Genomic DNA, 26,792 nt, shown 5'->3' with positions numbered 1-26,792 from the left:
ATATCTTTCTGTCTCGGCATTTCCAACATTATTGACACACTGGGTGAGGCGATGGGATTCGAGTTCTTTGCGATTCCAACAAAGTGCAATTCATCTTGGTCCACACTAGATCGATCTTAATTACTGACAGATAAACTTATTTGGGCAACTTGGATTCATTTCTTCTCAAATTCTTTCTTGTGGATTCAATATCGTCAATCTTATCTTTATCACTTGAAAAATCTTCAGCATTAGAATATGCTTCCAACGCCATTTTATACAATTCAACTGCTTTCTCTACATTCCCCATTCTACGATACGCTACTCCTGCATTATTAAGACAATGTCCATATATTTGATATGTTTGAGGTTCTTCAAGTTCCCTTTCTATAAGTATAATAGCGGAATTGTTTATGTTCGCATATTCTTGATATTCATCGCAGTAACTGTAGCAAACACCGATGTTATATAAACACCAAGCCTCCTGCTCTACTCTGACTTTATGAGTCGAATCTTTTATCGTTTGTACAATCTCTAACAATTCACGCATGAGTGGTATCACGTGATCTATGACAATCTTTTTCACTGAATGTTGTTTTGTCATCTTTTCAACGACGAGTGATATTTGGTAAACAGATTGTACAATTTCTCTCACCGATTGATCCCCTTTATTATTAAGTCCATGCAGTTTAGCAGTGACGTAGAATGAAACTACAGATGGAATTAACTTTTCTTCTGAATCGAATTCTTTGGCTTTGCTTTTCATTTCATTGATAAACTGACTGTAGTTTGATATTTCAATCATTCCAATGAAATCAGTCATTTCAGTAATGAGAGATATCACGTGACCTAAGGTTTTTGTTTGTTTCTGCTTTATCATTTCTTCCATGACTAAACTTATTTGTTCAATGCATGACAGAACACCATGAGCTGAGTCATCGCCTTCATTTGTCTCTTTGTGCAGTTTGGCTGCGATGTATAATGTGACTGTGGCTGAAATGAATTTCTTCTCTTCGACAAATTCTTTTGATTTAGTTTCCAGTTCTTCTGCAAATTGACTTTGACTGTGAATAGGCATCAGAAAGTCAGTTATTTCATGCATGAGTGGAATCACGTGATTCTGAGCTATATCTTCTGTTTGACTGTTTGTTAACAATTGAAATGCAACGATGCCAGCTTCACTGAAACAAGTCCATATATCTTTCCTTGATTCGTCTTTTCTATCACTTTGTCGATAAAGCTTAGAAGCTGAATAGAATGCAACTATAGCGTGGATGTATTTTCCTTTCGAAGAAAATTCTTTCCCGAGTTTAACGACGTCTCCAACTTTTGAAAAAAAAGGCTTCATTAGTTCATTGTCGGCTTTGAGAAATTGATGAACTAGTTTGGACTGGAAATTTCCCGCCATGCCTTGTCGTGCAAAATCCTTATGAAAGATGTTGCAACATATGAATCCCCAAACCAGTGCGATAAGTGACGAAAGTGAAGTTGTCCACCATGACAGGTTCCACCCTTGTGACGCTTCTGATAAATAAAACAAAGTTTTAAACTGAGCAATATTTTGATTTTTTTGGAAAAATTTATAATAAATCAGGACAGACTTGTAAGTCGCGACCCATTAAGTCTCGTTCAAAATAATTCCCCCCTCCCCCCCCAAAAAACAACTAAATCAGAAGCAAAGACAAAGAAAAAGCAGAGCAAATTTCAGAGAACCTTGAAAATTTCGACTTTGGCCTTTATTTATGACATTTTGATATTTTTAATATTTTAGTTTTGAACTTATTACAAAACTTTTAAATGAATTTAAACACAAATAAAATGAGTGTCTCACCTTCATTTTCGTAAATTTCCATCATTTTCAGACCGGATTCTTCAAATTTGTTGTCTGCGGTATGAAGGTGTGAACCGGCCCCATTGGTTTGGGAAAAAGTAGCGATTGTTTCCCTATGATCGGTTTGAAATTCATTTTCTTGGAAAGTTTTAACCGAAGTCTGTGTCGGAGTGTTTGTCTGTTGTAGAATAGCTGTCTGGGTGTCGTTGTCGAGTGCTTGTTTTGGATCCGTTTGCACAAATATTTCGGTACTTGCAATGTCTCGTTCTAAGATATGTGCAGCAATGTTAGGCCCTGTCTGAGTGTCCATATCTAGATTATAATTGTCTGTTTGTAAATGTCTGTCCCTTGTACGTTGTTTGTCCGTCTGTGCTTCCGTATCGTCAGTTGGCTTCTTATACGTTTGATTCATTCTATCTCTTCTGTGAACGAGACTGGTTTGGGATTCAGATTCTGTCATGGGATTTTCGGTTTGAATCATCCAATCTGAATAAAAACCAAAGTAACTATAGTTAGTGCCACGAACATTGCCCCTAAATGCGTTTAACTCAATGTTAAACTTTTGAAGGTGGTCCCGAAGTATGTGAACCAAGATTACAGACACGAGAACCTAGTATGTGTACCAGGTTATGGTTAGGGCATAATTTTATACCAATTTTCTATATTTTAGTTATATTACGAGTTCGAGGACTAGCCAAGTGACTCCCGTAGTATTTGTACCTGGAACTATGGCCTGACCCTAACCTGGTACTAAGTTCCGGTGTCCACCATCTTGGTTCACATACTTTGGAAGTACCAAACTGAATTAGTGTTTGAGCTCCTCATGTCAGCGAAATTTACATGCTCTGATGAAAAATTAAAAAAAATACTATGTCCTACATCCCAGCAACTCAAAAAAATTATTTTTTTGAAATTTCAACTCAAGAAACTTCACATTAACAAGAGCGCCATCTTGTGTCCAATACTAGCACAAATATTGGTCACAATATTACACGCTAAATCTGCCCGATTACGTTACTGTTATCACAAATATTTGAATACATGGGCTTTGCCGAGTCCCGTTCCTGGATATAATAAATGAGGCTCTGCATAAACATGCATCAAGTTAGTACGTTAACGAGAATATACGGATAGGCAATATTATATTACATCACGGTTAGATATTCTGATGTCTTACCAAGTTGGTGTTTCTGAGGCACAAAAACGAGAAGCATAACTGCCAAATCAGCATGTTTGAGTCAACTTATTTGGATTCCCAGATGGGTACTCATGAAGTATGCGCACCAAGATGTCGCACAACCTGAACCCTAACCTGGTACACAACCTGAGTTCAGGTTGTACGCCATCTTGGTGCGCATATTTCAGCAGATCCCCCAGTTGTCCTACAAACGTGAATTTAATTGTCTTATAGCACTTACTCCTGTGAGATTTCCTTCCTGCTTTTCTCGTAGACGTCGATTTCTTATACGATCTGAATCTCTGATGCGAAACTAAACTGCCAACGCTGCTCAAAGTGCTTTCATTGTCGCTTTCTAGAATAAATATCCATGATTATAAAACATAATTAAAACTTTTCTGAATTACTCGTTTCCATTGATACTCAGTCGGAGACCAGAGTTAGGAGTCAATTTTCTAGGTCTTAAGTTTAGAATTCCAATGATGTTAATCGGAGTCAACATTTTCAAAAAAAAATTCAAAAAAAAAATTCAAATGAAAGGCATTTCCAACAGATAATTTAAGGTTGTTAGTGAGATTGCCTATGTCAAAGTTTTCTTTATCAATATTTGGCTTTTTGTGTCCAAGGATTGAACATTTTACCTTTACTCGATTCAGTAAAATTGAAAGATTCGGCGCTGTATTCATATTCACTTGTTTCATCCAATTGTGATAAATATCTGGCATCTATAATATAAGAAATATCTATGTATCCACTTTCCAGTCAGTTAAAGCACCTCTAAACTATCTAGTATTAGCCACCTTCAAATTTTAAAATAGTCCTCATTTTGTAAGCAACATTTAATAATTTGGTTAACATTTAGTAATAATAATGCAAACAGGGATGTGGAACTTGGGTCTAGCATGTTTACATTCATATTGGAGCCAGAGCCAAATTTGCATTACAAAAACACAGGGATTTGTAGCCAATAGGAAGATTTGAACTCTTAGAGGAAATGATCAAAATTTGATCTGGCATTATCAACAGGAAATAAAAAAGCTCGCATAGGAAAATGCACCCCTGATACAACCTATCGACGTGGTACATCCTTTATCATTCTTGGTACACCCAGGGCTACTCAACTGGCGGACCGCGGTCCGACTTCGGACCGCACCTAATTATTTATTTTGGATCATTAGCCCCACTTTTTGAATTTCCTGAGTAGTAATTTTTGAGTAGCCCTGCCCTAGAGTGTACTATACACCCCGTTGACGAGCACTGCTCTAGAGATACGAATGAAAACATACTCAGCAAATCAAATTACCAACCTGCACTCCTTGAACGTGCATAATTTGTTGGGGGAAGTCTTCGATCATTTCTTTGATGTGTTTGAACTTTGGCTTGGGATATCGGTCTCAAAGATGGCCGAGGTTGGTGAGACATTGAATTTCTCGAACCTGGGTTGAAATTGATAAATGATTAGATCGTAATAAAGGTCAAAGCCAAAGAAAGAAGTATTTTATATTGAGAAGCGAAAGAAAAAAAAAGTTTTTGTTTATTTTTTGAAATATTGATGACATTGGTTAGTAATACTTGCAATATTCTCTAACTTTGACATGAGCAAACTACGGCCTGCGGCCAAATCCGGCCCGTCGCGTAATTCAATCTGTCCCACCTGATGCTGCCACAATCAAATCAAAACCAAATTTTGATGTTTTAGCTCAAAATAACTCGAGGAATTTATTGAAATTGCGATTTAGTTTGGTTTTGTCACAAGGCTTGTTGTTTTCCACTTTTGTTTTTGTAACAATGTAAATATTGTTCATAAAATGTTACTTTCACGTCACACTCGCATGGCCCGCCAGTCAGAACCCAGGTCCAAAAATCTTGCCCACCCTTGCTCCCACTAATACCTTGTTTTATTTTTTCAACAGCTGCTTCTGCAAAGCAAACAACCCAATTCACAAAGTTGTCACTTGCTGAGCAGTGATCAAGTCTAAATCTCATCTACATAAAAAATATTTGAAAATTGATTTTGGCGATTTTTACCAAAAACATCTCAACTAGAACTAAAATAAGATCAGAATAAAATTATGGCTTAACTCTAACCTGGTACACATACTACGGGAGTACCAGATATTTCTACCTGTTGTTTTTGGTCTTGCTCCAGATGTTTCGTTTGCATTTCGTCTATTTGAAGGCTCAGGTGGAATTAGTGGAAATGCTTCCGGTATTTCTGGATTTGATGCAGTGGGGCTTCCTGAATGTAAATCAGGCATTTGAATTTGAAGCAGAATAAAGTGAAGTGTAATGTTTACATCTCAACTACCTCGATCTCCCAACTTTCTACGTTCAAGCTATAATTAAAAGGATTTTTGAATTTAATGACGTGAGGCTAATGGAGTCATTTTCATAAGAATCACTATATAATATATCATGATTCAGAAAACGCATAAATTTTAAAATAATGCAACTCTATGAGCAACTGACGAGAAAATATTTGTTAGTTGGGTATTCTGAATTCCCTGTTATTGATGCTTCACTGAATACGAAATAAACCCGTTAATCAAATTGGTTTTTCTCCATACCTACTTGACCAATCGAACCCAAATTTTCAAAACTTGAGAATGTTTAAAGCACTAGATGGTCATTACCTTCCTTTCAACATTTTTATAAATCCAAGAGGTCAGACACTTCATCGGAAATTTGGCTTTTTCAAGTCATGGGAATATGTTTTATGATTATTTCTCCATACATATTGGGCCACTCGATCCCAAATTTTTAAAACTTGGGGATGTTGAAAGTGCTAGACCTAACACGGGTAAACTACGGCCCGTGTTTGGCCCAAAATTTAGTTTTGGCTTATTGTTTTCCACTTTTGCATTTGTAACACTGTAATATTGTTCATAAAGTGTAACTTTTTACGTCACACATACATGGCCCGCCAGTCCAGGTAGGCAAAATTTTTGGCCCCTAGTCTGAAAACCGCGCCCACCCCTGCACTAGACTGCCATTACTTTTTTTAAGCATTTTATAAACCCAGGAGATTGGGCATTTCATCAAAAATTTCATTAGTTCAATTCCAGTCATGGAAACATGTTTTATCGGATGTAAGATGAATAAAAGGTTTGATTTTAAGACTGATTGGTAATTTTGGGACTCTTCTTATTAGGGGTCATTCTGTCAGGGAACCGACAGGCGACATCAATTTGATATAAGGTTTTATATCATATATCACTATATTTCATACTAGACGACTGCAAATATGACCTGGACCACAAGACAAGTCCCCCGTGTATTCCCTGTATATTCTTACATCGACTTCTGCTACTTACCAACTACTTTAGGTGTTGTTACGTTGGGATTCAATGTCTCTTCGTCAACGAAACTTCTTTCAGCAGGTGAACGTGGAGTTGGAACAGGCTCTGGATCTCGATTGGAACCTGGATATAATAAAAAAAGTAGTAAAATAACAAAAATCACACGATCATCTGCATCATATCCAAATTAACTATCAAAAAAGAATTATATTGTGTATTAATTTGATGACGGAAAATTATGTTAAAATATGATTCCCTTAAAATTCATGTGATGGTCAGAAATCGTTCAAATCAAAAATAATTGACGGAGAAGTCCCAACATTGAGAAAGAACCTTTCAACCATAACAATGCGTATTTGACTTATTTCGAGGCAAAAATGTCTTTCTTTCAACTTCTGGACATGATTTTAACATTTTTCAGTTTCACCTGAAAGGTTATGTGAGATGCTTTGTAGGCCTTTGGGAGGCGGCCTAAAATATATTCTCGGAAATAATATTTTTTTAATCGGAACAATTTCAAAGGTTTTGCAGAATTTAGAATTTTGCACCACTTGGCGATAAAACCTTTAGGGTATTTACGGTATAACAATGTTATTTTCACCTCCTCTAGTTGGCCTTTTTTTTTATTTTTTCTTTGGCTTAATTGAATCCAATATTTCTGGTTCGTTGGTTGGCACTGTCGCCTCGATATCTTCAAGCTGTTCGTTCCCTGGTGAAGATATCTGCGCTCCCGGTGCGAGCAGTGCGAGAGGTTGATTGCTACCAGGATGAAGCGCTATGACAAAATAGCAGCATTAAAAAATTGGACGAAACATAATATAAATGAGCTGTCAATTTTATGCTGACTGCCAGCTCACTTTAAGGCTACAAACTATTTCAAAAATGACTCTGGGTGTTAAAAATACTTCAGCTTCAACTAAAAAACAGATTTTGATTACGATTACTTAATAATTTTTGGTTGTAAAAACTTGGTGAAATAATTTAGCAGTTTCTGTCGAAAATATTTACTTCTGAGACTTTGATACAAAAATTCAAACATTTAAAATACGAGTCCAAGTTTCGACAATATTAATCAATACAAGTCAAACTCCACGACCTTGATTTTGGTTCATTTATTATTATTATGAGATTCTTCTCGCCTTCAAATGATGCTGATAAGAGGCCACTGATTTAAAATTCATTTAGATGAAACGAAACTTTTGAAAAAATAAATTGAAGTAGCGTTGTCCGAAGCTTTACTTATGGACATGAACGACAATTTTATGATGTCAATTCACCCGTGATGTAATAAATTGGGTATGGAACGCCCAAAAGCTAAGATTCCGGTCTTCATAAAAGAGTCTCCCAAGCCATGAAGCTAAATTATATAGTTGGCCATGACAAAATCAATCTATCAAACTAATTAATGCCCAATTAATGCTTTTTTGGCAAATAATGGGCTGCTTGCCTAAAGGCTTGTTCAATGTGTCGGAGTTAAGAAAAACCAACAAACAAAGGATTAAATTAAATATTTTAGTGCTCCAGAATATTTGTATCAATTTGGTGAAAACTAATTTTGTTCGCCTATTTTACATCAAGTTGTATAAAGGGACTGAAACCGGTACTCCCGAAGTATGTAAACCAAGATGGCGGACAACGGAACATAGTATGTGTACCAGGTTAGGCATAATTTCAGGTACAAATAACACGGGGTCCTTTGGCTAGTCCCCAAACTCATAAGAGAACAAAAATATGGAAAATCGGAATAAAATCATGGCCTAACTCTAACCTGGTACGCATACTACGGAAGTACCAGATTTTTCTACCTGTTGTTTTGGGTCTTGCTCCAGATGCTACGTTTGCATCTCGTCTATTTGAAGGCTCAGGTGGAATTAGTGGAAATGCTCCTGATAATTCTGGATTTGATGCAGTGGGGATTCCTAAATGTAAATCAAGCATTTGAATGAAATAAAATGTAATGTTTGCACTGCAACTAACTTTGCCTCACACAACTTTCAGGCTCTAAGTAGAAGGACTTTGAAATGTAATGACGTCACCACTAATGAAGTCATTTTCATAAGGATCTCCATATAGTATATCATGATTCAGAAAACGCATAAATTGTAAAATAATGCCACTTTACGACCCAAAAATAATTTTTAGTCGAGTATTCTGAATTCCCTGTTTTTGAGGCTTTATTGAATTCGACCCGTTCATTAAATTTCTCAAAACATACTTGGCCAATCGATCCCGAATTCTCAGAACTTGAATATGATCGAATCCGCTAGACGGTCATTACTTTTTTCCAACATTTCAATAGATCCCAAGATACCAGACATTTCATCGAAAATTTTGCTTATTTATTTCATTCAAGTCATGGAAATATGTTTTATTGGATGGAAGATGAATGATAGGTTGCATTTTATAAAAAGTCAGTACTTTAGGGTCATTTCATTCAGGGCCATGGAATCGACAATAATATGATATAAGCTTTCATATTAGACGATGGTACTCCCGTAGAATGTGAGCCAAGATGGCGGACATCGGTACGTAGTATGTGTACCAGGTTACATACTGGAAGTCACTTGACTAGATCCCGATCCCGCATGAGAACTAAAATACTGAAGATCGGAATAAAATTGTGGCCTAATCCCAATCTGGTACACATACTATGTTCCGGTGTCCGCTATCTTGGCTCACATACTACGAGAGTACCCTAATGTATTATGTCAGTTCGCAGAAAATCTTCCATATATTCTTACATCGACCAGAACAATGCGTATTCGCCTAATTTCGAGGAAATATTGACTTTTTTTCAACTGCTGCACTTGCTTTTAATATTTTTCAGTTTCACCTGGAAGGTTCTGTGAGAGGCTTTGTAGGCGTTTAGGAGGCCTACAATATATACTCAGACATAAACTTTTGGCCACACCATTTGGCGATAAGACGTTCTGGGTATAATAATGCTATTTTTACCAGCTCTATTCGCCTTTTTCTTTGATTTTTTCTTTGGCTTCATTGAATCTATTACTTCTGGTTCATCGGTTGGCACTGTCGCCAGTGGCGCAACCAGCGGGGGGGTTACGGGGGTCGTGTCCCCCCCGTTTGAAATTCGTTTTTTTTTTTATTATTGTTCTACGTTCAAACAACGTCGTTCTACGGTCATAACAATCCGGTGAAAACTACTTTTTTCCAGTGCTTTATCACCTCGACGTAATTTAACACCGCCCGACTTCAATCATACCTTTTTGCTGTTAGTTACGTAATAATCGCTATCCCCGCGTATCCCGTTGTATTGGAAAATGAGATATGTTACCTCACAAAAGTAGAAATCGCGCGCTGTCGATGCGAATTGAAAGCGACAATAGCATATTGCTATCTCTCTCTCTCTTGTGACGAATACTCTTGCGCTTCATCATCTTGACGCAATGTAACGCCGCCCGTCTTCATGTTATAATAATGCAGTAGAAACTCTGAAAATCTGGATACGAAAATTATTTTCGGAAAAATATTGCTTCGATTAACCTAAGATTTTCTACATATGAAAGGCCGAAAACCGGAAACGCTGTACACATCCTACCGCCCCCGTCCACGTTCTGATTTAAAAACATTTCACAATTATTTCATTTTTTATCGCAATCGAAAGCAGCCATGTGTGGCACGGCAATAACTAACAGTCGTCGTGAAAGGTTTTCAATAAACTCCGACTTGAAGTGATAAGACTTCGAGGACGTTTTTGGTTGAAAATATTTTACATTCGTTATCGTATATTTCAATTTAGTCAAGATATGTTGTGCGCCTCGGCAATAAACTTAAAAGCAAATCCTACCCTAATTAATTGTTTTCATTCTCAGTTTCGATAGTTATCGAACTTAAGAGGGAATTTTTAAATTTCTTGCAATCTATAAAATAGCTTCTAAATATTATTTGGTTTCTATCGGAGATTTTATCGTTATCCCGACGTCGTTGATAACAATATCGTTCATTTTAAGTTGGAGGTATTGATTTATAAGGAGGTATTATTTTAAATTATAACACGTAATATGAAAAATTTAAATCAACGCCGACTCAAAAAGTAAAACACGTTTTTCCATCTTTATTCTTCATTATTGGCGGACGGAAATTTGGGAATCGGGTTTAACTAATTTGATTATGATGACGATGGTAAACAAAAGTACATAAACATATCATACCGTTCTTAGTTTTTAGTCGTTATTTCTCTGTCCTTTCTTCTTCTATGTGCATATTAGGACCATAAAACGTGTTTTATTTTTGAACTCTGCGCTGATTTGAATATTTCATGTCGGCTGTTATGTATTTTTGTCATCAACGCCGGATGCCGACGAAATCCGCGATAGATATTAAATACTATTTAAGAGCTATTTTATACGCGCTAAATTACAAGAAATTTCCTGTAATGTTCGGTCACTATCGAAACTGAGGATGAAAACAACTAATTAAGACACAATTTGCCGAGGACGCCTAAACCATCTCGACTATGTTAAAATACACGATAAGAAAATATTTTCAATCAAAAACGTCCTCAAGGTCTTAGAAGTTCTTCAAGTCGGCGTTTATCGAAATTCTTTCATGTCAGCCGTAATATATTGCCGAACCACACATGGACGACGACGCTAGGATATGTGCGCCATATTCGGGATTAATATAAACGCGAAATATATTTGAAGTTTGCGATATTTGAATTTGAATTCGATTTGGATATCCCTGCATTAAATTAGTCAGTTTTTAGTTTTTTTTTCAAAAATTAGTTGTAAATCAATTATTTTAATTGTCATTATGTCTTCCGGTGAGCTTCAGTTTAGTTTAGAATTTTTCTGGGGTTAGGGTCGGGAAAAGGTCCATTCGCAAGAAGTGCATTTTGTTTTTAGTCTTGACGAATTCACCCAACGAGCAAGGCGCGGCACGAGGGAAACACTGGAATTTAATAAAGCCATGTTTCACTATCCACGAGGCGCAAAGCGAGGGAAACGTTGAAAATAATTAACAGCTTTTCGTTAGCAATTCGCTGGAATGTAATGAACGGCGTTTTGCTACCCACGAGGTGCAAGACATAGCGAAGCGGCGTTAATGAACGAGGGCAAGGTAAGCGAAAGGCTGGGATTTAATCGATTGCGTCTCCCTTTTAACCACGAGCAATTTATCGTGTTTCAGCGGGGCGACACCTAGTGGCGTTGCAACTTACGTCGTGGTTGCACTGTGTAAATTCCGGTCGGACCCCCCCGTTGAAAACTGCCTGGTTGCGCCACTGACTGTCGCCTCGATCTCTTCCAGCTGTTCGTTCCCTGGTGAAGATATCTGCGCTTCTGGTGCGAGCAGTGCGAGAGGTTGATTGCTGACTGAACCAGGATGAAGCGCTATGATAAGAAACAGCATTAAAAAATTTAAACGGAACATTATTAAAATGAGCTGTCAATTATAGAGCAGGGCAGTGGAAATAAAAAAATACACCCGCTACAAACTTTTTCAAAAATGACTCTACGGGTGATAAAAAATACTTCGGCTTCGAAAACCAGATTGTTATTACGATTACTTTGTCCTTTCAATTTTCGGTTTTGAAATCTTAGTGAAATAATTTAGGAGTTTCTGTAAGAAATATTTACTTCTGGATTTTGATACAAAAATTCAAACTTTTGATTTTCTACACCAGGGAGTTCTAAAATACGAATCCAGATTTCGACTTCAAAATTAATGAATACAAGTCAATTTCACCACCCTGATTTAGATTCATGTTTTATTATTATGAGATATTTCTCACCTTCAAATGAGGCTGATAAGAGGCTACTGATAAGAAGAAAGCTTAGATGTGGAAGGTTGAGAATCTTTTCATGAGATTACCCGACCAACCTATTCACAGCTTTGATGCTGGCCTAGAATATAGTTTTTCAGCCTATGTTTCACATGATGCTGATTCAGGCTTTGCGCTCTGAGCAGGCTGTGTACAAGCAGTAATTGATATCCAACGTAAAAACTGCAAATATTTGTTGGCCAGAAAACTTCACGTTGGTCGTGGCCAATTTATTACATCTTGGCTGAGGTAGGGACTCGGGATTTGAACTTTAATTTGTAATCTGCGATGCTAACATAGTCACGTCTAACGCTTTGAACGAGTGGTTCAAAAATCACAAATTTTCGGGATTATAAATGCTCTTTGTATGTAGTTTAGTACCTAACATACTTCTAGTGGGCGTGGCATGACAATTTTTTCACGTATCAATCCTAACCCCCACCTGACTACACCATCCAAAAATTACGTCAACACGACGTCACAGTAACGTAATAGAGCCCTTCAAACTATACGAACTTCCATCCAAGACGCGCAAACGAGCACCCGAAGTCGAACAGTTATTTCACTCATTTTCTTGTCGCAACGATTCCAATAGGAGAGAATTCGATGACGTCAGTCAGTTCTTTATCATCGCGATTGTACGTATAGCCTATTTAGCAAGCTCTATGACGTAGTTGTGATGTCGAAGTGACGTAATTTTTGGATGGCGTAGTCAGATGGGGGTTAGGATTGACATATCAAAAAATTGTTATGCTACGCCCACTAGAAGTACGTTAGGTACGAAACTACACGAGACCCAAATATAGCTTTGCTATATTGAACGGTTTGCTATATTGAAAGTTGGATGTATCTCAACAAATCTAACACAAACCTTGTCTTTCTCCTTCTCCATGCCAAGGCAAAGCAGGTCGTTGTTCGGGATCACCTACTGCAGGTACCTGGGAACTACCAGATGCTCCTCCACCAAGCCAGGCTAAGGCTGCCTGTCCCCCTGGACCACCGATTGCAGGAGGTTGTGACCCTGAAACAAAATATAGTGAATTTTAAATAGACAGCAAGAGATTATTAGTTGGGCACGAAAAGCATACACGGGTCTCAAAATAGCACAAATAGAATGAAAGAGTCTCTGGAAAGCTATGACTCGTTAGTTTTCAAATCATTCTGAGTCCAATTATCTATGCCTATGAAGTCACAACGTCCTAACAGCGAAGCGAACAACGCGATTTACAAAGCTGTCACTTGCCGAGCAGCAAACAATTTGAAAGAAAATGCGGAGCAGACGCTAATGAATTTGTAAGAACGGGCAATTGAAGATTAGGCAAATGGAAAGGAGTTTGGAAAATTTAATAATATGAGATACGAAAGCTAAAGGAGTTTTGGTTCCAGCCCATCAGTTGATTTTGTTTAAATCGAATCTAGAATAGGATTTGACAGCAAAGTATTTGTAAATGAATCTTATCATACCGAAAACATCTCAACAAAATTCCTTACCAAATTTGAAAAAGTCATGGCTTTAAAAATGGCACTTTTCGGTTACATATTTTTTTCCAAAATGGGCGTCATATCGAATTGCTAGCACTTCCATTAAGCAAATTTGAATAAAAGTAGTTGTGAAAAGAATCAAGCAGCAAATTTCTCACTGAATTCGTTTAAATTGGGTGCGACAATATATTTAAATTACAGTTTTAGTAAATTTATGCGTTTCACCTCATTATTTCCGCAAGGACCCCTAATGATGACGACATGAGATCAATAACAAAATAACACTATTTTGTGCCTGCAACTAATAGAAAGCCTATGTTAAAGGAAGGTGCGGCTCGCGGTTTACCCAGTTATTGATATTTGACTCGAAAACTGATTATGAAATCAGGGGAGCAAACAAAACCTTAGATAAGGTTTATAACGTACAAAATATAAGACGGAAGGTTTTGCCAAGAGGAAGTGGTACGTGTTTACTCACCTAAAATTATTAAGTTATTTCACACACGCTCACATGCACCCACCAGCCACACACACACACACAACCACTGAGAAGTTATTTAAGTAAGAATAAAACGCGATGAATTTAGGGTATACTATAGAGTAAACAAAAAATAAATAAATAAATACTAGAAAAAAAAAAAAAATATTTGCCACACCATATTGATAATTTTGTAATTATTTAAAGCATTTAATTTAAAGCATTGCTTTCTTGTTAACATCATTGACATTTGTTTATTGTCAGTAGATTTTAAAAAGATGACTTGGTATAATTGTTCCTTTACGTTTTGCATTTTACATTGATATTTAATCGATCGTAGTTTCAACCAAAAGTTAGTATTAGAAATTTCGCCATCGATTTCACAAACTCATGATCAAAAGAGGGCGCCAGTTCACACATTTAAAGGGGAGTTTTGGATAAATATTTACCTCCTACAGCTCCAATGTTTGCATCTTTAATTTTTGATTTAGACCTGAAAATGTGAAAAATAATAATTTATATAAGGGGCGAAAAAGCAACTTCGAACTCCCATAAAAAACATTGTAGTTGATTGTTTTTTGTGATTTTAGTCCAAGGATTCTGAAATTGGCAACGTTTGGGTGTACTACATGTCTCATTATCGATATGATTGTCATGTGTTGAATAATGAGAAGGATAGAGATCCACCTATCTTTGCTCACAGGTTTGAGCATTCTAAGGAAGCTTTGAAGTCTAAATAATATTCATTACAGCAAACGAGAATATACCAGACTCGACAAGCGACAATGTTTGCATTATTACACGTCATTAATTTTGCACGCGGAAATGCCGCTCCTTTGTTTGTTTTAATCTCATAGAGCCCGTATTGTGTTGTACATATTAACGTATATTACATTTGCTTCATCGGCTGTCATGCTAAGTAAAATGTCATATCTTTTCCCAAAGGTGCTGAACTTTAAATTTGACTTCATCGAACAAAATGATTTTAAATAAATGTAAAACGATTACAACTATATTGTTTAAAAGCTGTTCAGAAATTTATGCCTTAAAAACAGCATTTGTAAGTATTCAGCAATTGTCTGTAATTCCTTCCTATACCATAAAATGGGACACTTTTGTATAAAAGTAAGCACAGCTTTAAAGAATCAAAAATCCTCGGAATATGGCAAGAGCGGCAAATGCTTGGATTTTTCAATTCTTGAAATAACATTTCAGAATTAAAGCTGACTACTCACCCCACGATGTCTCCTTTTATTACTGAGCCTTGATAAACCGGGGCCCCGTAATAATGAACGTGATATTCTATAACATTGCCAGCTTGTCCACCTTGTGCTGCTGTGAGTTGTTGAACCGCCTGTTGGGATGGTTGCTGAACAACCGCCGGTCCTGCAAATGTAAATAATTGAAAAGTTTCAATTAAAGTCAAATACCTTCCTCGATATCTTAAATATATATTTCATTAAAAAATTGCATTTTTTCATTTTTTTTTATATATGTACTGGTCGAATGAAGTTAAATCAGTGACATCTCGCGTCCATCTATCGCGTCTACCCATCTATCTCTTGTTGGTCAGAGAAACATAATATTAGTTTTACCCAGACAGCCTAAATAGGAGCGACTGATTTCAATTCTACTTCACCTCCAGGCTAAACTACCGAATTATTAAATATTCTTTATAAATTGAGATTAAGAGACGATTTTATAAATCTTGTGTTCCCCGATCAAGGTATAGGAAAGTTACCAACAATCGCACAAATTATTTGCCATCGGCATTCACCAAGGATGTTAGTTAGTTCAAATTTTTGTGTTACGAGTTAAGTTGTAATTTCTTTCGTTGGCATTTTAACACAAATCATCAAATACCAATAAAAATAATTTGAGCATTGACTTGTTTTTAAACAGACAAATAGACTTCTTTTCGTATCTGCTAAGCCTAAAACGGATTCCGTATTCAATAACCAAATACCGGGCAATATCAAACGTATGATATGCGTGTACCAATGTGGAGGCAACAAATTTTGTTTGCCTACTTTGCATCAAGTTGTATAAAGGGACAGAAGCCGATGGGCAGGGGAATATTCACTTGGCTAACACAGAGGGTTCCCGATCTCGTAATAGAACTAAAATAAGAAAAATCAGAATAGAATTATGGCCTAACCCCTACCTGGTACACACACTAATGGAGTAGTAACGTGTTATAGAATAAAAAACGGTACCTAATATTGAACAGCTATACACGATTGGAGTTTAGCAGTGTATAACCATTATACAAAGATAGATGCAGTACAACCAGTGTTAGCAAACGATGTAATTCAATTCCATGTAGCGAGTGTAAGTATTGGAGAAACAAACAAAAAACTTCTCGAAACTCAAAGCAAGGAACAGCAGTGAGATGAGTAACAGAATAAAATTAAAATGCAGGCCCTCTTGCAAGCAACATGCCCATTCTAAAGATCACAGCATTGATTGGGATAACAGCAAGATAAGAGAAAACGAAACCCACTACAGGAAAACATGAACAACAGATAAAAATTTGATGAATGATAAAGAATTGGTCCTGTTCCTGTCCGTGTATAAATTGTTGTTTGTGGAACATTTGCTAAGTTACTTAAATCTATTACTATGCTGTTGTGGTATTAGATTACATTTTACGCTTTGACAATTTTTGACTTATTATGTATATACGCTGGTGTCCTTTGCGATAGAGAAATCAGTCAATAATCAACAACGTCTGCGAATTTTATCGTTTTGCTACACTGCTCTTGTTTTATCTATCCTCGATATGAATATACCTGGTTGAAATCACCCTGTTTAAACACTTATACTTCACCTATTCGTGAGTGAATTTGTATGCACAGACTTCGATCTATTATTGCAAACAGCCTATTCAGTGATTAAAATTAGTCTTTCACCTTTTTACTTGTGATTTATAAGAAAATACCTAGCATTATTATATATAGGAAATATCCGTCGATAAAAGGCTCCGCGGCAGTTTGATTCTAAGAATGCTACAGAAGGAAATTCACTTCCAATATACATTTCTCACCTTCGCCTGGTTCTTCAACCTGATATTCCTGTCCTGGACCTTGCTCTTCATGAATCTCATTCTCAGGACCCAAGTCCTGAATCATAGGTCCTTGTTGTTGTTGTTGTTGTTGTGGGGATTCGTTTCCTGAATCGTCGGTATCATTGCTGGAATTGTTATCAATGATATCGGACTCGATTATTGGTTGAACAGCTGGATCCGCCTCGATTGTTTCTGGGTCGGTAAGATCGGATTTGTCTGTTTGTTGATCGACAGACTCCATTGTTTGTTGATCGATCGAACTAGGATCGATTTGTTGTTGTTCTGAGTCGGACATTATTCTAGATTTCTACTGGTTTATATTCCTGTGACAAGTAAAATATTTCTGTATTTAAGTTCAATCAAATCTGTCAATATGTATTTTTTCTTTTGTATTTAATGCTTCGGCACCAAAAGAGGCGATCCGGAAGTATTCGTACCAAGATGACGCACAACCTGAACCAAACTTGGTACACACATCAAGTTCAGGTTGTGCGCCATCTTGGTACACATACTTCGGGAGCACCCCAAAAGAACCAAATGTTGAATAAATTTGGTGTATCTAAGTATGTATTCATGTTATTGCGATGTGTTCTAAATATTGTACCTTGAAAATATTCAATCTAGAGACGATGATGTTTCGAATGAGAATAATGACTACAAAGTAACAACACTTTACGTTTGCAGTGTAATAAGATGTAATAATATTTTATGATATTTTCCTATTTGCCAATGTATGTTTCTATCGGTTAACCGAGTCAGCTGAAACACAAATGAAAAAGCAGAATCTGTACAACGTCTTGAATGCGTTTTCGTCAACTCTTCTATTTATCTTATATTAGAATCAAGTATGTTGAAAAAACTAACTGACTGTCCACAAGTCTCCTAAATAACACAAAATACTCAAATATTATATACGCAGCTATCATGCGTAACATAACATTTATCTTCAGGCCCAATTACCGACGCTCCCGTGGTATTCGTACCAAGATGACGCACAAACTTCTAACCCCAACCTGGTACACATACCATGTTCAGGTTGTGCGCCATCTTGGTACGAATACTACGGGACCACCCAATTGTCTGCTAACATTGTGCTCACATTTAAATAAAACAATTTCTATTATATATAAGACGATACGTTGAATTGAATAATAATAAATACTCAAGCATAATACACAAAGCAGTAATATTCGACAAAACGAACTATCTTTGGGCCTTATTGCCTGCTAGCAATGTGCTTACATTCAAATCGTCGTAACTTTTACATTTTTTGTACAACATACGACTTTTGGGACGATTTCAAAACATGTCTACAATATATTTGAATTTATGCAAAAGAGAACAATTTATTATAAACAATTATTACAGATGTTTTTAAGTAAATGATAACAGTTTGAGTTAACAGCGGATTAAAACCTGATTTGCCAAAAAATTATTAAATGTTATATTGCCCAACATAATTACGTGAGGTTCATTGAGCGTTGTTACCTTACATTTCGAAGCGGATGAAATTGCCGAATTGAAAGTACTTAAAAACTATCTAAACCATTTTGAAAGACATATTGAAATTATAAGAAATATAACTGGGACTGAAACATAACCACGATATGTAATTTAGGATTATTTCCCTTCTTTTTGCCGTGGTTAATAACAGCAACAAAAACACGATGAATCAAAAAACTAAATCCCAGGTCCGCAAGCCTGCGTTATCAAGCGCTCGCTCGTTGGCTGCGACAGTTTCCTTTTACGTCGTCACATAACTTGGTTATTACTTTCCGAGCAGCAATATCTTTGTTGCTATCGATTGTAGATAGTATAGAACAATTCCAGTCACTTAATTCGCCAATTAAATTGAAGGAAATAAACTCTCAAAATACGAAAAAGCACTATAACTTCCCTGATATCCACATATTCTATAATCTATATTAAACTGAATTCAGTCGAAAAATTGCTGTTTATCTGTTGGACATTGTGTTACAATATGGTAACTTTGTGTATTCGACGTCATTGGCTCATTGTTTACTCAGCAAGTGGCGCGCGTACCTAATGTTTACCAATGTTGCGTATTTTATTTATCTTGAAATTTAACGATGCTAGAGGTTATTCGTTACGCTCAATACAACTTTATACTAAAATTTAATTCAAAGGAAATATAGCTGAGTTGTCGTGTTGAGAAAATTTGTATTTAAAATAATCCAACAAATCAGTAAATTTCAAATGTTTTCAAGACTACGATTACGATAATTTATCTTCATGTGGTCACGTGATAATTCAAATTTTCAAATATTCCGCCATGAAAACATACCATGTTAAACAATGCGCTAACAAGAAAATAACTGTTTCTCATTTCAGATGGAATTTAGAAGCGCAGTCAGTTATTGGGGGAACTTTGTAAACATATTTCAATTGATGGAATGAGGTCGATGCTCGTCGGATAAAACTTAACACAGTAACGTTGATATAAATTATTTTTCAGAGAAATTGTTCAACGACTAGCATTTACATAAGCATGTCCGCAATTGCCAAATACCGGTATATGAAAATTTAATCGGAAAAATATGAAGTCATCGCCGAACGATTCTCTACAATCCCTGTTATAGGTAAGGCGATACATTGAACAGAATTAAACAAATAACTCTTTAGGATACAATACGAATTCCGAATTTACAGTGATACAAAAAAAAAAATAATTCCATCAAAGTCGATCAGGCATAGACAATGGATCGAACACACATCTATTAACTACGTCACCGACTCAATCTAATTCCCACGAGTGCCGTATTTTATTATATTCTACCAGGTATGGCCCCCATATAAGCATATCATATCAAGATATCATGTATGATGCGCAACTCCCAGAGATATGAATGATATGACATGTATGGGCCATTTATAGAATACTTCATAGGTGCTTTCACACACGAAGATCAACTCGAGGCTGCCAGATGGGAATTATGAAAGATATAAAAAGATAAGCATTATAGGATGAAATTATTTTCCTTCTCCTGTCAAATTTAATAACAGCATTAGAAACCCGAACTACAATCCCATACCTTTGCATATATAAATTGGCTATATCCCTACTAAAATTGCGGTAATTAGGTGTGTCCCTACTAAAATCGCGATCCAGCTATGTAAAATGGCTATGTCTGCTATATGCCTATACTAAAACAGCGATGTCTCCAATAAAATGATTATACCTAAACTTGGCTATAAACTTCCGAAATCGCGCTCCCGGTAAGTCCCTACTAAATTGGCTATGTCCTTACTAAAATCGCGATCAGGAATGTTCCTACTAAAATGGCTATGTCCCTATTAAAAGAGCAATGTCCGATATGTCTCCACTAAAATGGCTATGTTCCTACTAAATTGGCTATTTTCACCATGCCCATATCAAAACAGTGATATCCCTACTAAAATGACCGTGCCGCTATTTCCCTTCTGAAATCGCGATACCGACATGTTTCTATTAAAATAGCTATGTTCCAAACTAATTGGCTATGTCTATACTAGAATCGCGATAATGACTATGTACGCACAAAAATGCCCATACTAAAACAGAAATGTCCCTACTAAAATGGCTATGTCCCTACTTAAACAACAATGTCCACTATACCCCTTCTTAAATCGCGATTTAGGTATGTACCTATCAAAATGGCTACGTCACTAATAAAATGGCCATGTCCGGCATGACCATAGTAAACAGCAATGTATTACAAAAATGGCTAACCGGTTCGCTTAGATCATAAAATTCCGTGAGACGGTTCTATAGAACCGATGCGAACCGACTGAATCCCACCACTAGATTTATCTATTTTTTTATCAAAATGGCTACGTCTCTATGGCTATGTCTGCCATGCCCATATTAAAACAACGATGTCCCTACAAAAATGGCTAAATGACCAAGTACCTACTAAAATGGCTATGTTCTTTTTAAAATCGCGATACCCGTTATGTTCTTGATAAACTGGCTATACTAGTATGGCTATGTCCGCCATGCCAATAGGACTGTGTTTACTAAAATGGCTATGTTCATCCTAAAACCGTGTTCATGATGTGTTTCTACTAAAATGGTTATGTCACTACTAAAATAGCGATGTCCGCTATATCTCTATCAAAATGGAAATGCCCCTACTAAAATAACTGTGTCTCTTCTAACGTCAAGACCCCATTAAATTCCGAATAATATAGCCAAGTCCCTTCTAAAACTGCGATCCCGCCATGTTCCTACAAAATTGGCTAAGTCTCTACTAAAATCGCTATCCCGCTATGTTCCAACGAAATTGGCTAAATCCCTACTAAAATAGCCATCCCGCCATGTTCCTACGAAATTGACTAAGTCCCTACTAAAATAGCCATCCCGCCATGTTCCTACGAAATTGACTAAGTCCCTACTAAAATCGCGATCCCGCCATGTTCCCTACGAAATTGACTAAGTCCCTACTAAAATAGCCATCCCGCCATGTTCCTACGAAATTGACTGAGTCCCTACTAAAATAGCCATCCCGCCATGTTCCTACGAAATTGACTAAGTCCCTACTAAGATAGCCATTCCGCCATGTTCCTACGAATATGACTAAGTCCCTAGTAAAATAGCGATTCCGCCATGTTCCTGCGAAATTGACTAAGTCCCTAGTAAAATAGCGATCCCGCTATATTCCAACGAAATTGACTATGTCCCTACTAAAATCGCGATCCCGCTATGTTCCTACGAATATGACTAAGTCCCTACTAAAATCGCGATCCCGCCATGTTCCTACGAATATGACTAAGTCCCTACTAAAATCGCGATCCCGCTATGTTCCTACGAAATTGGCTAAGTCCCTACTAAAATAGCGATCCCGCCATGTTCCTACGAAATTGACTATGTCACTACTAAAATCGCGATTCCGCTATGTTCCTACGAAATTGTCTAAGTCCCTACTAAAATAGCCATCCCGCTATGTTCCAACGAAATTGACTAAGTCCCTACTAAAATAGCCATCCCGCCATGTTCCTACGAATATGACTAAGTCCCTACTAAAATCGCGATCCCGCCATGTTCCAACGAAATTGACTAAGTCCCTACTAAAATAGCCATCCCGCTATGTTCCAACGAAATTGACTAAGTCCCTACTAAAATAGCCATCCCGCCATGTTCCTACGAAATTGACTAAGTCCCTACTAAAATAGCCATTCCGCCATGTTCCTACGAATATGACTAAGTCCCTACTAAAATCGCGATCCCGCCATGTTCCTGCGAAATTGACTAAGTCCCTAGTAAAATAGCGATTCCGCCATGTTCCTACGAAATTGACTATGTCACTACTAAAATCGCGATTCCGCTATGTTCCTACGAAATTGTCTAAGTCCCTACTAAAATAGCGATCCCGCCATGTTCTTACGAAATTGGCTACTTCCCTACGAAAATCGCAATCCCGCTATATTCCTACAAAATTGGCTAAGTCCTTACTAAAATAGCGATCCCGCCATGTTTACGAAATTGACTAAGTCCCTACTAAAATCGCGATCCCATTATATTCCTACGAATTTGGCTAAGTCCCTACTAAAATAGCGATCCCGCCATGTTCCTACAAAATTGACTAAGTCCCTACTAAAATAGCGATCCCGCCATGTTCCTACGAAATTGGCTAAGACCCTACTAAAATAGCGATCCCGCCATGTTCCTACGAAATTGGCTAAGACCCTACTAAAATCGCGATCCCGCTATGTTCCTACGAAATTGGCTAAGTTCTTACAAAATCGCTATCCCGCTATGTTCCAACGAAATTGACTAAGTCCCTACTAAAATCGCGATCCCGCTATGTTCCTACGAAATTGGCTAAGTCCCTACAAAATCGCTATCCCGCTATGTTCCAACGAAATTGGCTAAGTCCCTACTAAATCGCTATCCCGCTATGTTCCAACGAAATTGGCTAAGTCCCTACAAAATCGCTATCCCGCTATGTTCCAACGAAATTGGCTAAGTCCCTACTAAAATCGCGATCCCGCTATGTTCCTACGAAATTGGCTAAGTCCCTACTAAAATAGCCATCCCGTCATGTTCATACGGAATTGGCTAAGTCCCTACTAAAATCGCGATCCCGCTATGTTCCTACGAAATTGGCTAAGTCCCTACAAAATCGCTATCCCGCTATGTTCCAACGAAATTGGCTAAGTCCCTACTAAATCGCTATCCCGCTATGTTCCAACGAAATTGGCTAAGTCCCTACAAAATCGCTATCCCGCTATGTTCCAACGAAATTGGCTAAGTCCCTACTAAAATCGCGATCCCGCTATGTTCCTACGAAATTGGCTAAGTCCCTACTAAAATAGCCATCCCGTCATGTTCATACGGAATTGGCTAAGTCCCTACTAAAATCGCGATCCCGCTATGGTCCCACAAAATTGGCTAAGTCCCTTCTAAATGGCTATGTCCACTATGTCCTTACTAAAATGGCTATGTCCACTATTTTCCTACCAAAAATGGTTAGGTCCATTATGTCCCTACTAAAATGGCTATGTCTACTATGTTCCTACTAAAATGGTTATGTCCGCTATGTCCCTACTAAAAGGGATATGTCCGCTATGTTGCTACCAAATGGTTATGTCCGGTATGTCCCTACTAAATGGTTATGTCCGCTACGTCCCTTCTGAAATGGCTATGTCCACTATCCCCCTACTAAAATGGCTATGTCCACTATCCCCCTACTAGAATTGCTATGTCCAATATGTATCTATTAAAATGTCCGCTATGTTGCTACTAATATAGCAATGCCAGCTATGTCCTTACTGGCTATGTCTACTATGTGGCTATTAAAATAGGGATGTCCGCTATGTCTCTTCTGAAATGGTTATGTCCAATGTGTTCCTACTAAAATCGGATGTCCGATAGGTCCCTAAAAACGCCATGTCCATACTAAAATGCTTATGTCTCAACAAAAATAACGATGCCTGTCCTTGTTGTGGACATAGCCATTTTAGTAAGGACATAGTGGACATAGCCATTCCAGAAGGGACATGACGGACATCTCTTTTTTAATACCCACATAGTGTTCATAGCCATTTTAGTAGGGACATAATGGAAATAGCCATTTTTGTAAGGACATAGCTGGCATTGCTATATTAGTAGCAACATAGCGGACATAGACATTTTAGTAGAGACATAGCGAACATAGCCAATTTATTAGCAACCTAGCAGATAGAGCCATTTTATTGGGACATAATGGACATAGCCTTTTTAGTTGCTACTAATATAGCAATGCCAGCTATGTCCTCACTAAAGTGGCTATGTTTCCTATGTGGCTATTAAAATAGGGATGTCCGTTATGTCCCTTCTGAAATGGCTATGTCCAATATGTTCCTACTAAAATGGGTCTGTCCGATAGGTCCCTAACAACGCCATGTCCATACTAAATTGCTTATGTCCCAACAAAAATAACGATGTCTGCTATGCCTCTACTAAAATGGCTATGTCCCTACAAAAATAGCGATCCCGCTATGCCTCTTACTAAAATGGCTATGTCCCTTCTAAAATAACGTTGTCGCTATGTCCCTGCAAAAATGCTATGTCACCACAAATTTGGCTATGTCCCTTCTAAAATCGCGACCCCGATATGTTAATACTAAAATGGCCATGTCCCCACTAAAATAACTATGTCCCTATTAAAATAGCAATGTCCTTACTAGAATGCCTATGTCCCCACTGAAATCGCGATGCCGATATGTTCCTACAAAAATAGCTATGTCCCAACAAAAATAGGTACATCTCCACAAAAATAGCTATGTACCTACTAAAATGGCTATGATCCTACTAAAATGGCTATGTCCTTTCTAAAATTGCAATCCCAATATGTTTTTGATACAATGGCTATGTCCCAAATAAAATGACTACCGGTATGTCCCTAATAAAATGACTATGTCTTTACTAAAGTGGCTATGTACTTACTAATAAGGCTATGTCCCTACTAAAATAGCGACATCCAATATGTCCATATTAAATCAATATTTCCCTTCTAAAATCACAATCCCAACATGTTCCTACTAAGATGACTATGTCCTTACTAATATTATTAGTAAAATGGCTATGGCCTTACTGAATTGGCTTCATGGCTTTTAGTTTGTGTCCCTACTAAAGTGGATATCTTTCTACTAAAATGGCTATGTCGTCACTGAAATGGCTATGTTCCTTCTAAATCCGCACTTCCGCTATTTCCACACTAAAATGGCTATGTCCAATTTACAATCCCATTAAGTCCCTACTAAAAGGGCTATGTCTCTACGAAAATTACTATGTCCTCAATAAAACAGGGATGTTGCTATACTAAAATGCCTAAGTCCCTACTAAATTAACTATTTCCCTTCTGAAAGCGGTTTCTCGATATCTTCATACTAAATTGGCTATGTCCCTACTAAAATACCATTGTCCGCTATGTCCCTACTAAAATAACAATGTTCGCTATGTCCCTACTGAAATGGCTATGTCCCTACTAAAATAACAATGTTCGCTATGTCCCTACTGAAATGGCTATGTCCCTACTAAAATAACAATGTTCGCTATGTCCCTACTGAAATGGCTATGTCCCTACTAAAATACCATTGTCCGCTATGTACCTACTGAAATGGCTATGTCCCTACTTAAATACCATTGTCCGCTATGTCCCTACTGAAATGGCTATGTCCCTACTAGAATAACAATGTTTGCTATGTCCCTACTGAAATGGCTATGTCCCTACTGAAATGGCTATGTCCCTACTAAAATACCATTGTCCGCTATGTCCCTACTGAAATGGCTATTTTTCTACTAGAATGACTATGTTCCTACTAGAATGGCTATGTCCCTAATAAAATAACATTTTCCGCTATATCCCTGCAAAAAGGTTATGTTTTATGTACAATATCTCTTGTGCCAGTTAGATTGCTATTGATATGTTAAAAACGCATGGAATTGAAAATTTGTCTAGTTTGTTGGTTTTCGGCGGTGTGGCGGATCGTGCTGAGATTAGGAATACGCTGGCCAACGCATCTCCGATTACTTGGCGCGGGGCCGCAGGTCCGAATCTTATGCGGAAATGATCATGTGAGACAGGATTGCTTGTTTCCTCGCATCGTAGGGTGGTTCACGTGACCGGTGGTCGGTTACGTTTCCTCTAACATCAAGTCCATGCTTCCGAGACAAATAGCTGGCTAACTAATCCCATATCCGACTTGGACTGGGAACTGTCACAGATAAGTTTATATTCTGTGTATTGAAAGAATCAGAAAACTGAGATTCCGGATTTGTTGTTTATTGGACGGCAACTCCACACTTAAAACACTTCTAGCAGCATAATATAGAGGTCACAAAAATAGCGACCGACTGCCAACGCAGCGGCCGGAGATACGTCCTGACTAGAATGGCTGTGTCCCTACTAAACTCGCGATCCTGATATGTTAATACTAATATGGCTATGTCCATACTGAAATGACATGTCCCAATTAAAATAGCTACGTCTCTACTGAGATAGTTATTTACCTACTAGAATGGCTATGTTTCTACTGAAATGGCTATGTCCCTTTTAGAATGGACTTTTCCCCACTGAAATAACAATGTCCCTGCAAAAAGGTTATGTCTGTACTGGTTTTTCATGGTCCCTACTAAAATCACGATCACGCTATGCTCCTACAAAAATAAATATATCCCAACTAAAATAGCTAGGTCCCTACAAAAATGGCC

At 37.4% G+C, this 26,792-nt stretch overlaps 2 protein-coding genes across 2 annotated transcripts; both read right to left on the bottom strand.

Moving 5' to 3' along the window:
* Positions 1–136: 136 nt before the first annotated feature.
* LOC144411859 (uncharacterized) lies at positions 137–6,918 on the bottom strand. Its single transcript, XM_078109484.1, has 8 exons — positions 6,888–6,918; positions 6,302–6,409; positions 5,113–5,226; positions 4,295–4,423; positions 3,629–3,712; positions 3,229–3,342; positions 1,811–2,296; positions 137–1,503 (listed from the first exon to the last, which is right to left on the bottom strand). The coding sequence occupies exons 4-8, from the start codon at positions 4,407–4,409 to the stop codon at positions 137–139; spliced, it is 2,166 nt and encodes a 721-aa protein (XP_077965610.1). The 5' UTR covers positions 4,410–4,423; positions 5,113–5,226; positions 6,302–6,409; positions 6,888–6,918.
* LOC144411858 (uncharacterized) lies at positions 4,963–17,412 on the bottom strand. Its single transcript, XM_078109483.1, has 9 exons — positions 17,078–17,412; positions 15,267–15,417; positions 14,481–14,524; positions 12,943–13,092; positions 11,530–11,640; positions 8,092–8,205; positions 6,302–6,409; positions 5,113–5,226; positions 4,963–4,973 (listed from the first exon to the last, which is right to left on the bottom strand). Exons 1-9 carry the CDS (start codon positions 17,391–17,393, stop codon positions 4,963–4,965), a joined length of 1,119 nt encoding a protein of 372 aa, XP_077965609.1. The 5' UTR covers positions 17,394–17,412.
* Positions 17,413–26,792: the final 9,380 nt, after the last annotated feature.

The sequence above is a fragment of the Styela clava genome, chromosome 15 (genome assembly GCF_964204865.1).
Source record: "Styela clava chromosome 15, kaStyClav1.hap1.2, whole genome shotgun sequence".
Taxonomy (NCBI): domain Eukaryota; kingdom Metazoa; phylum Chordata; class Ascidiacea; order Stolidobranchia; family Styelidae; genus Styela; species Styela clava.
The sequence above is the reverse complement of the archived record's forward strand: the minus strand, read 5'-3'. Positions and strand labels throughout refer to the sequence as shown.

Excerpts from the sequence above, each read along its gene's own strand:
- LOC144411859 (XM_078109484.1), bottom strand. The coding sequence starts at position 4,409 with ATGTCTCACCAACCTCGGCCATCTTTGAGACCGATATCCCAAGCCAAA. Across the intron at positions 3,343-3,628 it reads TTTTACTGAATCGAGTAAAG|AAAGCGACAATGAAAGCACT; the intron begins GTAAAATGTTCA and ends TATTTATTCTAG. Across the intron at positions 1,504-1,810 it reads GGAAATTTACGAAAATGAAG|AAGCGTCACAAGGGTGGAAC; the intron begins GTGAGACACTCA and ends TTTATTTATCAG.
- LOC144411858 (XM_078109483.1), bottom strand. The coding sequence starts at position 17,393 with ATGTCCGACTCAGAACAACAACAAATCGATCCTAGTTCGATCGATCAA. Across the intron at positions 14,525-15,266 it reads ATAAAAGGAGACATCGTGGG|GTCTAAATCAAAAATTAAAG; the intron begins GTGAGTAGTCAG and ends TCACATTTTCAG. Across the intron at positions 11,641-12,942 it reads TGGAGAAGGAGAAAGACAAG|CGCTTCATCCTGGTTCAGTC; the intron begins GTTTGTGTTAGA and ends TTCTTATCATAG.